The sequence below is a fragment of the Leptosomus discolor genome, chromosome 1, assembly GCF_034619465.1.
Source record: "Leptosomus discolor isolate bLepDis1 chromosome 1, bLepDis1.hap2, whole genome shotgun sequence".
Classification (NCBI taxonomy): Eukaryota; Metazoa; Chordata; class Aves; order Leptosomiformes; family Leptosomidae; genus Leptosomus; species Leptosomus discolor.
The window spans coordinates 143549445-143563382 of record NC_141391.1 but is presented as its reverse complement, the minus strand read 5'-3'; the positions used below and the strand labels follow the sequence as shown (position 1 = coordinate 143563382).

The 13938-nt window shown below is 41.0% G+C and overlaps 1 protein-coding gene across 1 annotated transcript in view; it reads right to left on the bottom strand.

Annotated features, from left to right (window-relative positions):
* The window catches only part of ITPR2 (inositol 1,4,5-trisphosphate receptor type 2), a 262967-nt gene that overhangs the window by 208988 nt on the left and 40041 nt on the right, over positions 1–13938 (bottom strand). Inside the window, exons 3-8 of the mRNA XM_086466499.1 lie at positions 10355–10470; positions 9084–9170; positions 8237–8395; positions 2719–2817; positions 2119–2202; positions 870–1016 (exon numbers count right to left, since the gene is read on the bottom strand). Coding sequence (XP_086322625.1) covers positions 870–1016; positions 2119–2202; positions 2719–2817; positions 8237–8395; positions 9084–9170; positions 10355–10470 — 692 coding nt within the window. The remainder of the gene's footprint in view (positions 1–869; positions 1017–2118; positions 2203–2718; positions 2818–8236; positions 8396–9083; positions 9171–10354; positions 10471–13938) is intronic.

The window sequence follows — 13938 nt, the reverse complement described above, 5'->3', positions numbered from 1 at the left end:
TACATCGGCTCTATTTTTGACAACACTAGGGGTTTCTGGTAAATTTTCATTTAAGTGATAAAATATCCCATATCATTTGAAATATCCCAAGTTATTTCTTTTTCCCCTTGACTGAGCTGCAGGCCATTTGCTACCTTCAAACCTAGCACTACCTGTCTCTCTTAAGGAGTATTCTCAAATAACTACAAGTGCAATATACTCTATTCCATACAGTCCTCACTCAGACAAAAATCAACCATTTGCCTGAGTGCACAGCTCTGTTTTAAATGCACAAAGTTCATCAGCACATAAGAACTTTTGGGTATAGGAGTTACATTATTGTAACATCAAGGGTTTGAAACATAGCGGTTTCCAATGTTCGTCAATTAAAGAAAAATATATTTGTTAGTCATCTCAAAATCACCCCCGTTCAGCAACAACACCTTTACTCAGCCGAACTTTAAACAGATGTTGATGTGCCCTGTTGCAAAAGAATGGACATGATCATATCTATGAGATTTCTTAACAGTCATTAACTTCAATTTTCTATATTGCACATGAAGTCAAATATAAACACTCAGAACTCAGGATACATGAGTGTCATTTGATTTGCTTTGATAAAATCGCACCATTTACGTCAAGTCTTAATTTGACTCTTTGTCATTTCAGTGCAGGTAAATATAGTAAGAAAATATCCTCTCTCCACACACATAGAGCAATAAAGCATCCCTTCAGTGTTCATCCTACACAAACCGCTTCATAAAATAATAATAGTTACGGGGAGGTGTATGATGATATCAAGAGGCTATGAATGATTCATGTTGTGGTAAAGTATTTTTACTGAACCCTGGTCTTCAGGTCCTAAAATATTTATAAAAAGAAAAAAATACCTCTATTTCCCACAGTGCTTTAGAACTTGTTGCAGAAGTGGCCGACTGACGTAATGTAGTACGAAGGAAAATATGTTGTTTCTTCCCATATTCATCACAGGTCAGAAACTTCTCTTGCTCTGCATGAAACAGCCTAACAACATCTCCCTAAAGTAGCATGAAAAAGAAGCATTATTAAGTGGTAGACAAAGCCACTGGACTCATCCTCTATATCTGTACTAGTTCCAGTGATGTCAACATAGCTGACATGAAGAAAACTATCATTAATTTTCTATTGATGAAGCAGGTATCAAGTACAGAGCATACAATCTTGGCACTGAGTATGGAAATCAAACAAGATAATTCAGTCCTGCAGGAGACCCATGCACTTTGAAAACAGAACTTCTTTCAGAGCACTGCAGTGAATAGTGGACAACAATTAACCTAAAGGTGATTTTTAATTCTAGCTAACTTTACCAAATGGATTTTTTATTTCTAATCTCTCTTACTATTCAGGGAAAGTGAACAGATTTTTCTGTCATCTTATTACCTCATCTCTTCTACTCTGCAACCAAAACCAATGCTCCCTCTCTCTATTTCTTCTGCTGGCATTATTTTTGCTTCCTTTTGCTCCTCCCCAAGGCTTGAAACACTATCCTCAAATGGGTCTACACAGATAGACCATTTTCCCTTTCAAATTCTTCCTCAAAAACTGCTGGTACCTTGATAGCTACTGAAAAACAGTTGATAATGACTTATTAAGGTACAAGTGAGGACAAATGAAATTTATTTCTTTAAAATGAAAACGTAAATGATGTCAGGGAGTGATCTGGAGGCATGAAGCTGTGCAATCCCTCAGCATTTAAAGCTCCATTGTCTTATTACAGCTACCGTCATCTTTCATGTCTCACTCGCTTCTGTAAGCTTATTATACCTGCTTTTAGTATCTTGACATAAACTGAAGCATCACAGCTGTTCTGTACAGAGCCCTCATCATTCTGGGCTTGAACTTCATCTTTTCTCATGGATCCTCTTTTGTCTCTGGGAGGGGAAAGGGGCTGGAAACTAGCACAATCCAGGCAATTTCACTTAGTAAGACAGTAACACAAAGGGAAAATATTCTGGGTGTTGAAGGAGAGTAGTGAGGGATCCTCAACAGCCCCATAAAGTCCTCTTTTCTTCTTTTATTCGCCATGTAACATTTCTCTACAGTCAAATATGGCATGATTTTTCTGATTCAAAAAAAAAAAATTAAAAAAATCATACTTACTCCTTTCAGTACGTCATCTCGATAACTACTGAATTTCATGAACAAAGTTATTTTCCAGCTTGTGTTACAGTTGACAGCATTTACCTTTGGGGAAAACAAAACAAACCAAACCACAATTACAGTCTTAAGGGATGTTCTTCTCTTTCTGAGACATTCTATACTTCTAAAAGACCACACCACATCTAGGGTGGCAGGAGACATGGCTTAGCTACATATTTGTAGAGTGCCTAACATGGCTCCTGAAGCTCTCAAGTGTTAAGAAGAATGATGTTCATGTTGGAGAGGATTCAGTGGGCAAAATGTTACTCTGTCTGTTGACAGCCTACCAAAGACGACCTAAAGAGCTGTTGGAAGAGGACTTACTCTTACATCAGTGAGAGTTTCAGATAATCAAGCAAACCTCATGAAGCCTTCATTGCCAGGCAGGACTGCACAAGAATAAGTATATTTCACCTTGTTTTTTTGAGGCCAAGCTGGAACCAATGTTTAATTCTGGCATCTAGCCCATGGTGGGCTCATAGTGGGTCTGGTTACCAGTAAAGAACAATATATAATACATCTCAGATCAGCAGTTATCTCTCCTCCCTCCACTGAACTCACCTCCTTGCAGCCAGGGTTATCTAGAAGCTCAATGTTGCTGGCATGTAGGGGCTGCCCTGCATTGACTGGCATGAGAACAACTTTGTCTCCCACAACAACCTGGAAGTCAGAAATAAAATGCAATTTAGACGTACGTAATTATCCAATAAAATGAAGTAATGTTACATTTTTAGAAAATGACTCAAATGCATGCTCTAGGAATGGCACTCAGTGAATTTATTTGCAGACAGTTCACACACCAGCCCTGTTCGTCTGTGCCTGTGCAATTGCTTGGGTTCAAGATTTCACATTAACGAACCCTGGCATTCTCAGTAAGCATGCCACCTGGTTCAGCAGAAACTTGAGATCATGAAATAGATACGAACCTATGAATTACAAGAGCAGTTCACCTAAAAGTTACATTAACTACTCTTTATCCCATATGTACTGCCAGCCAAAAGGCACAGAAAGCTTAGAAGAATAATCTGTAGTCAAATAGCAAGACTCTTTTCCCTCCCTTGCTGTCAGCCAACCTTCTCCTATCAATGTGTTTTTCTTTTCACAAAAGCCTTAAAATTTGCCTGTGACAAGACTTCTTTAGCCCAGCAACGCCCCAACTCTGTGGACCACCTTCTGGCAAGTGTCATGACAGGCTCAGGAGTTCTGTGATTCAGACTGTACGACTGCAATCTGGAAAGGAACATAGATCACTGGAAATTCAGAGAGGCGAACACACCCATCCCCTCTGCTGTTAACCCCTAAATGGTGTTTGGAGCTCAGCACAGGCAGCAGATACATCAGCTGAGAGACCTTCCCTCTATGAGGGGAATTCCTAGCTGACTCCCTGCAAGCAAATTCCCATGCTCTTGCAATTTTTTGCCTATACAGACAGGGAAAAACAACATATGAAAATGTATTTGACCTAAAAAGTGCTTGAGACATGCATATGGATAATCCAATTCATATCTGGGAGGCGAAATTTTTTTTTTTTTTTTTAATCAATCCACGTAGATTGGTTGGCATTGGGTCCTGATTTGCTTATGTTGTTCACAGCAATTTTAAGCACACACACACATGAAGACAAGTGGCTACATGTGATTTTTGCTATATGAAATGCTGCGCAAGCCATGCTTTCTTTGGAACACAAATAAACAAAATTGCTCTCTGCATTGATCAGCACATTTCTTATGAAAAAGCAGAGCCCAATTCAGCCCCATGTAACTTCAATGCAGGTGAATTTGGCCCACTTATTGGAGTGAAAAAGAAGGTTGCCTGTTCTTTACCAACACAGCTAAAATAAACAGTAGCAAAAGACGGTGTCATCATGCTCAGGCTACATGTAGAAGTCCTATTTGATCCAAGTAATGAGAAAAAGTTCACTAATGGAACCAAAATAATGACAAGATGCCTTTAAGATACATTACTTATGCAATACATTCCTGCATGCCATGCTTCACACAGACATTACTTACAGCCCATTTTAAGAAGTTATGACCAGACAATTCATTTATCAAAAAACCATCAGGCTTGCATCCTGCAAAGTGGAATCAGGACTTCAAAATTATTGCAAGTAAACCAGGACTATAACAACTTAATTAGTAAGAGAGCACATTATATTAAAATATAATTTAAAAAGAAAAAAAAAAAAAAAAAAGAGGGGCAAGGAGAAGATATTCTTGAATCAAGCCTGTGACTACCACAGGAGTAACCAAACTGAAGCAATGAGATATCCTATGATCTTTTCCCTTCTTTTTTCTTCTTGCTTCAGACCTCCATAGGTGGTTGGGAAGGAAGGCATAGAGGCAATTTCACAGCAGTTGCTTCCTATATACTCTCCACCAGATGCAGAAAATGAAACCAAAGTGAAGAGGTAATCCTGTTCTCTTATACATGGCTGCCTTGCGCAAGGTGCAAGTCTGTTCTTCTGAGGTCCTCCCATCTCCTACCCAGTTGGTTTCTGGCTCCAAATAACACCCCAGCACTGGAGGCAGAGCACTCACATGTCCATATTTCTGACTGTATAATTGTACTGTATGCAGATTACAGATCACAGAGCAATGTATTCCCAAGGTTTTACTCTGCAAAATTAAAATTGACACCAGCTCTTTCTCCTCTTCCTTAGCTACCCTTGGGCACAGCCGGCCAGAGTATGCTGTAGTCCAGCAGTGGGTAATAGCTTGATAGATCTCTGGGACTTCTTCCTTACATATAAAGATGAATTTGTTAAAGTTGCATTAGACATGCAGCTTTTGAGGATTTCATTCCCGATTCCTTTGATGAGACTCATACCCTTTCTGGTCTAAACAAGAAACTTCCAAAGAATTGTTACATTTATAGTGAAGTCAATGAGAATCCAGTTTTTGAATTCAAGATAAACCTATGAGGTCCTTCAGTCTTAGATGCAGTGGAGTTCTTCCCACACAAGGTAATTTCTAAATTCATGCAACCCTACTTGTCCATGTCTCGGTGGAGAGGGCACACTGAGAGTGGGAAAAGCCACAGTCAAAGCTGACTGCGTCCTGTCTTCTGGGTGGGGGACCAGCACTGGCATCACTTAGAGCAATTCTGTCGTTCATATAAACTCAGTAAGCCCACCTGACAGCTCCATCTACACCGCAATCAAGAAGTAGGAGCCAATGCTCTAGTAGAGGCGTAGCATATCACAAAGACTAGCAGTTACAAAAGGTTATATTATCTGTGAAGATGCAGTAACAGTGATTCCAGTTTGGACTAACTATACAAGTAGGTTACTGGGCACACTGAAGGCTCTGCTATTCCATCTCCATTGCTTTTATGTTATAACCACATCTGCCAGCAGCACTGCTGACCCTTAGGATTTACTGAACTTTCCCACAGATGGCTGGGCATTCCCCAAGTCTGAGACCACCTCCCTCAGCATGCTGCAAGATCAAGCTTTCAAACCACTAAAATGGCAGACAACTGAAAATGCAACCCACACAGAGCTACTCCTGCTATCCGTGCACATTTTGCTCTTCAGTTGAACTAGAACCAGCTCCAGCCTTAATCAGTCACATCTTCCATTGAAGGACAGCTGGTACACGCTTAATAAAAGTCTGCATAAAGTATTGCAGTTATGGCAATTACTGTAAATTTTCAGCCATATTTTTTCATTATTTTCACTGACTTGCATAACTAATCAGTTGCTAATGAAGCTAAGCTAACCGTCCTTCAGAAAAACAATTTTTAAAATATTTCACAAGGCTAAACAACTGTGATGACTTACCAGAAAAGCCATACACCATACATGACTTCCTATATCACAGCTTCCCCCAGAATAAACCACCTTTTCTTTTAGGATATATGTCATATTTGGATCTATCTTGCTTGGGTTATCTGACACATAGCAGTCATCCAAGTGGTAATTCAATACTCACTTCTACTGTTCAGAGACTCTAAAGGAATTTCCTCATTATAGCTCAGAAATTGAAAATAAAAACCCCCAAAGTTTCCAGAGTAAGGGCCTGATATACCAAGCTACCTCCATGCACTGAGAGATCAGAAGAAGAAAAGTATACAAAAAAATGTGAGTCTTTTAAAAGCTAACCTAGTGAGTGGGTATAGTGGCCCCAGCTTATGTGGTATTAGGTGCTTTGTAGATGAGTCCCCCTGAAACTAGCCTTTTAATGGGCACATGTCTGGCAGTAACTGAAAGGGAAGGAGTGGGTACAAGGCCAGAGCCTCTCTCCATCTGTGAGAGGCAAGTGAAGGATTTCCCCTAGTGCTTGCTATTCCTATCCTCCTTACAAGAGCTGCCCAGTTTCTGTGACTGTTGAAAGGGTGGAAATGTGCCAGAGCAGTTATAAGAAAGCTACCAAAGGACTAATATTTAGCACTGAAAGTTTGCAAAGAAAATTATCAGATCTGTTTGAGCCTGTTAGAAAGGAGGAAAAACTGAGGTCTTGAGACTTCCCTCTGTAAAATGTAATGGTGAGCTCCCAGCTCTGAAAGGCAATACCTGGTGACAGAAATGAGCAGCAGGAAGGTTCCAAAGGAGGCCATAAAGTTACGAGTAAACCTGACAGTTTCCCACACAGCCCTTGTAGCTCAGAGCCTGACAAATATTGCCCCACAGGGAACAAACTAGGAGAGAGGTCTGCAGAGTGGGATGTTACAGCGACCACGGTGATGACCTGCAAACTTTATAGATGAACAAAACTGTTTCCAAACTCTTATGTGCCCCCAATAGTGAAAAATTATATCAAAAACTCCACAGTACTGAGGATGACTTATAAGGCCTAAGATCATTCTGCTACTCTTAGCTGTAAGGGCTCATGATGGCTTTGCAGATCACAATCTGGGAGCCCCAGGTCCTCACTCTGGAGAGCAGGACATGCACTTATTTCCCAGGCATGAGAAATTAAGAAGATACTGAACTGATGTTATTCTAAGAAATTAAGCCAAACCCTTCAAGCAATAAGGGACCTCTTTTTCTTTCCAAAGAGGGAAAGGAATACCAGGTTAATGTTTGATCCACAACACTTATTTTCCCCAGCTGAAAAGCCATGCAGAGGTGCACCAGAGGGCTACTCATGTTTGCTGCTTTTCTCTGCAACAGGCTTGGAGAAAAGGGGAGTTTTTCACATACCCTTCTGATCACTGCGTGGAGCAAGGAAAGACTATAACTTCAGGGACTTCTGACCAGGAGCTGGGAATGCAACAACACACAACAGATTGCCAAAAGGAACTGCAAGCAACCACACTCATCCTGGACAGCATCCCAAGAGCTGGGTAACCACAAAGTTAATGAGAGAAAATACATGAGAAAACAGGCATTCCTGTCTGCAATCCTGAGAGGGCTCTTTCACTGATTACCTCACAGGGGAGAGCAGCCAGACATTCCCAGCCAGGTCTACAATATAAAACCACATAAGTTCATCATGTGGCCTTCCCAGAGGCAGATCTGAATTTTCCACAGCAGGCACCTAACCAAGCCACAGCCAACTGAATGAAGAACTGAGTTTTGATCTCATGGTGCGACTCTGCAGCAAAGGGCTCTCATCTATATTTTTCATCTTACCAGTACAAAAGACTCCTACTGAGACCTACCCAGAAAAGGCCCACCAGACTACCCAACTCAATTCCAATCACAGGCACCATTCCCGTGTCGAGGGGAGATACAGATTTAAAGAAACCTGATGTATTTCCTAGAGACATTCTCTGCTGACCTCTCAAAAAAAAAGTTGCTCAGAATATTTTTTAAAAAACATTTTTTACTCTAGTGTAAACTATGACTTACTATCAGCTTTGTAAGTCTGCACACAACGGGTGGACTTAGCAAAGACGCCCCAACACAGGTCAACAGAGGGTCAGATCAATGTGGCAACATTTCAGATTCCAGATCATATAATTTGGTAACGTTTTGTAGTTGCACATAAAAGCTAACAGTCCAAAGCACTATTGAAAATACTTTTTTTTCTCAACTTAATCCATTATGATTTATGCCAGTAGCAAAGAAATCACGTGTCTTCTGGAAACTTTCTGCCTTCTTGCCTCTTACACATTCAGTATTTCTACTTACATTGTCACCTTCGCTCCTCAGTTTCCAGAACGGCTGGATATAAAACCAGGACCCCTCGTTCCCTGCAGCATCCAGAGACACCCGCATAGCATTCTTCTCTAGCAGAGCTGGCAATCTCTTATTGACTGTGAGGTACTTGTTACTTTTTATGTGAAGTAGCTGTGAACAAATAATAATTAAAAAAATTAGTACAGCTGTTGCCTTTTCTCCCTTCAGTCAAAAGAGGAGGCAGAGGCTTTCACACTGTAGTGATTTTTCATAACGTCCATAAAGACACAATAAAACTACAGGAGAGTTATCAAAGTATACTGCAGTTTAGGAACACAGATGCTATATCTCAGATCGAGAGAAATGTGTCAGCGATCAATTTTACATCATATTCTACACAGGTAGGGCAAGGGCCCATGAATAGTGTTACCTTCAGGAATCTCATCCATTACAGGAAAGTTGTACTACACTTAAGAACACACCTTCTGTCTCATTTATATGTCATGAAATACAAATTACTTCAGTAATTTAAAAGGAGCTGCGCAGCACCTCTATAATATGATTTGGAAATAAATCTTGAAAATAAAACATACATATTTACATTCAGATCCCAAACTACAGCAGCAAAAATTACACACAAAATTTATATTACGACATATTATTTAAACATGAATATGCAGCACTTCTGTAGGCTTTAAAATAGACAGAAAAACACAATATTGGAAACTTCACCAAGTTCTGTTTACCTGACCCTTGACAATCCTACAGCGGTTAGTTTCATTTTCACTGTAACCTTGAAATGAAACAACTGTTTCCTTTCCAGCTCTGAGAGAAGGCAGATGGATTTCAATAGGTTTACCTGTATGACATTGCTATATTTTACAATTTCGCCCAACAGCTTTCTGTTCTCGCTCTCGTTCTGCTTTTGTTCCAGTTCTGCTGCATGCTGCAAGAGAATGCATATTTCTTTAAACTCCACAAAATCAGTACCTGTATTCAGCTACTGGAACAGATAGTGTAAAAAGGAAATTGGCATCACATCTAAAATGCTTCCTCCAACCTGCAAGCATTACTGCCCTGAAAATATTAGCACCCGAATCCTGCTGCAGCATAATTTTCTGAACTATAATCATCCAAACCCTCTGTAATGATTCTGGTTTTTCATTACCCGGAATAGAAACTCAGGCACAATTTATGGATCACACCTCAGATGCATGCTATTTTAAAAATTTTCAAGCACTAAAAGTAATTCCAGGTGCTTTGTTTCATCCTGAAAGAGGAAAAAATAGGGCCTATGATTAGCTTCTCCCTGTCACTGTTCCTTTTACTTGCTGGGTTTTTAATTGCATACAAATACATTGACTTTATATATAACGAAACTGGTAGGTCGGACGTTGCAAAATCAAGGCTAAGCACAATAGTCTGGGTCAAGTACAGCCACAGAACAAACTGTCAGCTCCTAGCTCTAATTGCTGTGTAGCTAGCTCTAGCCACCCACCATGTGCCTGCTGTTTTTAACTGGAAGCACTGGCAGCCTCTCCACTGCACATGAAACTATCAACCAGGTTTGATATGACCTTGTGTTCACTTAGTCTCATGCATTCGATCATAACATCAGGCCAGCTCTTTTTCAGAGACAAAGTAGTTGCTCCACCCATACTATTTGATGCAAAATAGAATCTGCCCAACGGTTCAGAGAAGAACCACCTAGCCTGAAAGCAAAGACAACTGTAATTCTGAGGAATTTCCAGACTGAAGTGTCGAGAACATCTCTTTGTCCACCCCTCTGTCTAGCTTCTGGAAAGGACTTCTAAAATAATCACATGATTTAAACCAGGGTCCACTCCTGATTTTAACAACTCCATTTTTACATTATAAAACTTCTGAAGGCAATGTTTTGCTTATAGCAAAGGCACAACCCCCAGCCCAAAGTAAGACAAAAAACAGGGCAGGGGCAATAAATGCCAGTCAGGAGGTAGGAGAGCTAAGGAGAACATATAAAGTTAGCTAGGTGGCATAACAATACCCATCACGGTGGTTCCCAAGGCACTTGTTATTATACTTTCTCATTCTATTGTAATTCTACAGCCTGCAGATTGAGATAAGATTACAAATACAGATGTCTCTTACTTGGAGTTTCTTCAACAGTGCTGCTTCTGTATGGTTTCCTTGTTTGGCTTGCTTGGCTTTCCAATACTGCTTCTGGGCTGAATACCGGTTCATAGGACACACCTTGAAAAGGCAGTCTGTGAAAGATTGAAAGAAATATTCCTAACTAACGTTGAAAGACACTTCCTTCATTTGTAAGTTTGCTTTCGTTGGTTTTCTTTTTCCAGAAATGCCTAGATACCAGTGTTTAAACATAGTCACCAAACAGCATGATGGCAATGATACCATACACAAGGTGGCAGAACATGAGTTGAACCTAAAGCCTTCAATGCCCTACACGTGCCTACTCCAGACAACCTCTCTGCAACCTTTTTAAGGGTCCCAGGCTGTGAGCCTGCCATATGCAAAACTGCCTGCTGCTTCATTAGCACTCTGTGCTGCAGCACAATGTTACATATGCACTGTTTGAAGGCACGTGAAACCTTGAAAACACAGTCCTCCTTTCTGTATGCCATACAACTGGCTGCCTGCTCCTTCTGGTGTGCTGAAACAAAGGACTGGACGGGCATTCAGCTGCAGGCCACCAAGGAAGTTAACGTGGTGTTTGGGTCCACATTCGCCTTCATTAAGAATGATTTAAAAAAAAACTAACAGTAAAAACAACAGTGGCACAAACTGAACACCACCGCTGTCCAACAGACCAGGGGTGAACTGGGTAAAGAGGGAGGGAAAGCCACCCAAAAGGAATCCCCCGAGCGGAGTGGTTGTGCAAATGATAACAGGGGAGGAGGTACACCGTGAGGAGACTGCAGCCAACGGGAGAGGCACTGAGTAAGAAACAAGGAGCAACAAAGGAAAGCGAGTTACAACACACCAATCCCCATCCCCTCCCTGCAGGGACCACATGCAGCATGCAGTGAGGGTGCTGGGAACCAGGAAGGGTGAGAGATCTGTCTGGAGGAAAGCCAAGAAGTGGTTCCCTAAGTGCTTGTTCAATTGTTCAACTTTATTTCCCTATACAATTGAAATATAATGTTAACTGGTAATAAACTAAATTTTGTTAAATTCCCTGGCTCAAGGCTTTTTGGGGTTTTTTTGGACCACTGACAGTCCTATAAACTGGAAACAGAGGCTCACAATTCATCCAAAACCAACTACTTTTAGAGTGATAAATGATACCTAGTCTTGCAGGGTCCCAATCATCAACTGCTCTAAAAGTTAGGCCTGAAATGCATTTTACTTAGCAAATATTGGTAATTGCCCTGTCACACCTCACTTGTATCAACTGGCAAGAGGAAGGGACAGGAAAGTATTAATTACTGATCAGAGTTTTGCTGTGAGACTAGTAAGAACACACAGGTTTGCATGTGTATTGTAGCGTGAAATTTCCCCAACAGACGCTGCATTTCATAGATGTCAAAGGAAGGTCTGTTCCAAACTCTTATCCCTCCATATTTAACTGTTACAGATGGCCAAGCACTCTGAGGACTAATCCACCCCAAGAGGAGAAAGACTTCTGAAGAACTCCCTCCCTGCTCCATGTCAGGGTCTCAGGAAGGTAATGACAACAGGAAAACAACTATTCCTACCTGACTCCCAGGCACCCAACCATGGCACAACCTAGAGAGAGGCAATAGAGGCAATGTACCCTACTTAGAAGGGGGTTTGCCCCAGGGCTGGATTAAGAACAAAAAAGTTCCTCTTCTGATCTCACAAGCACATCTTGCAGGTGCTGACATCCCAGTTTGGCCAGAATCAGCAACATCACTTCTCTGCTGGTTATCAGGCAACCTTCCCACAAAGAAGAGATTTTACAACACCACTGGAAGGCCACAATGCACAGAGTATGGCACAGACAGTGCTCCTCACAAAAATACAGAAAAGAAAAAGAAAAAGAGGAGAACAAACACACCAGCTCCACGTCAGCAACATGAAGTGCTTATTTACCACTGCACTCAACACAGTTATTTGCATACACATCATATAGCACAGAATGATTTGAAAACAGTCCTCTCTGCCCTCAGCTCTCCTGCTGCCTTCTCCAAAGACAGTCACTTTCCAACAGCACTATATAGTCACTCTTACTTCTGTTATCAAAGGTGCTTCAATATGAAATAGCAACGGAAATATCAACACTAAGTAGACATTCCAGTTACACCAGTAACACCAGATCACCAGTAGGTGATCCTATTGAATTCAGCAATCTTGCATGTCTTTTTTAAATACAGTGTAATCTCATCATTCACCCATTACCGTCACAAAAACGTTAGCAGGGGAAGCTATAGGGAACTATCCCAAAGCCATGGTCTGGGTTTTTAACCACTGAGTCAGGTCAGCAGCAGACAGTTCCTATTTTACAGTGCTGTCCTACCCGCTATCTAATTCCCAGAGCAAGTTTAACATCTGCAGTTGCTAACTACCTAGGACTTGTTCCAGGTCTCCAGTCCACAACAGCACATATGGGAAGTCCCATCTATCATATACGTGATGAGAAAGGTTTTCTAACTGTTCCACCCTTATGAGTAGAAATTCAAGTGCCAAGCTCACAACCTCTCCAAAGAAGATGTTGGATACCAAGGCAGATCTTATTCTCATTTTCAGCACTGTCAATCCAATGTAATTACTCTTTCGCCCTGGGAGGAAGAGGAGGAGATTTAGGTCCTCTGAGATATACCCTCCATATATGCTCCAACATACCCATGTCTTCACAGTCTGTGAGGAGTTACTGAAATCATGTTATAACAGAAACATCTCCCATAACACAACAGGAGAGGGAAGGGGCAATGTAGTGTGAAGACTGGCCTTGCCTTTCCTAAGGAAAAATGAGCTCATTACTTAAAATAAAACAGGCAGCACTCTCAACTACAATCAGGCCCAGCTAAGCACAGTTATCTGATGTTAGTGCTGCCAAAACCATCAGAGTAAGACTGTGCCACATGTTCTTCCCACCGTCTGCGCCCCCAGAGTGAGCAGTTTGTGACACCGCTGTCTCTTAAGCCACGAGCTAAGCTGCAATGCTTTTAGTTCTGCAAATACGCCATTTGGCCTCTCATATATTGGCCAACATTATACCAAGCTTTTCAAGCAATTGCATTGCCTTTCCCCTTCATAGCAATTGATCTTCCTCTACTATTCATAGCGGCAAAGCGCGTTCATACAAAACCACCACCGGTGGTAGAACTTCCCTTGGCACTGATGCAAAGTCCTCACCGATTTGCTCCCTAACCACAGCCCTGAGTTGCTGTTCCTATGAGAAAGTGTTACAAATCTTTATCAAAGCAAACCCAGCCACCTTGCAAAGGTGTTTACTTTCATTTCAAAGGGGAACATTTACAATGAGAACTATATCATACAACCTAGAGTACATAACTCTCAGGTAACTTTTACAATATCCTGGACACGAAGAAGGAAAAGAAAAAAAAAAAACAATTACAAAACACTGTGTACTGTTAAATCACACTGTATGCTGTAGGAGATTTTAACTTTGAGAATCAGAATTTCAGCTCATAAAACAAGGGTATTATTTTCTGTAACAATCTATAATTAACATGCCTTCTCAGAAGACTTCATGAAACACTTAGTTCTCTGAAGTAACAATACCTTCT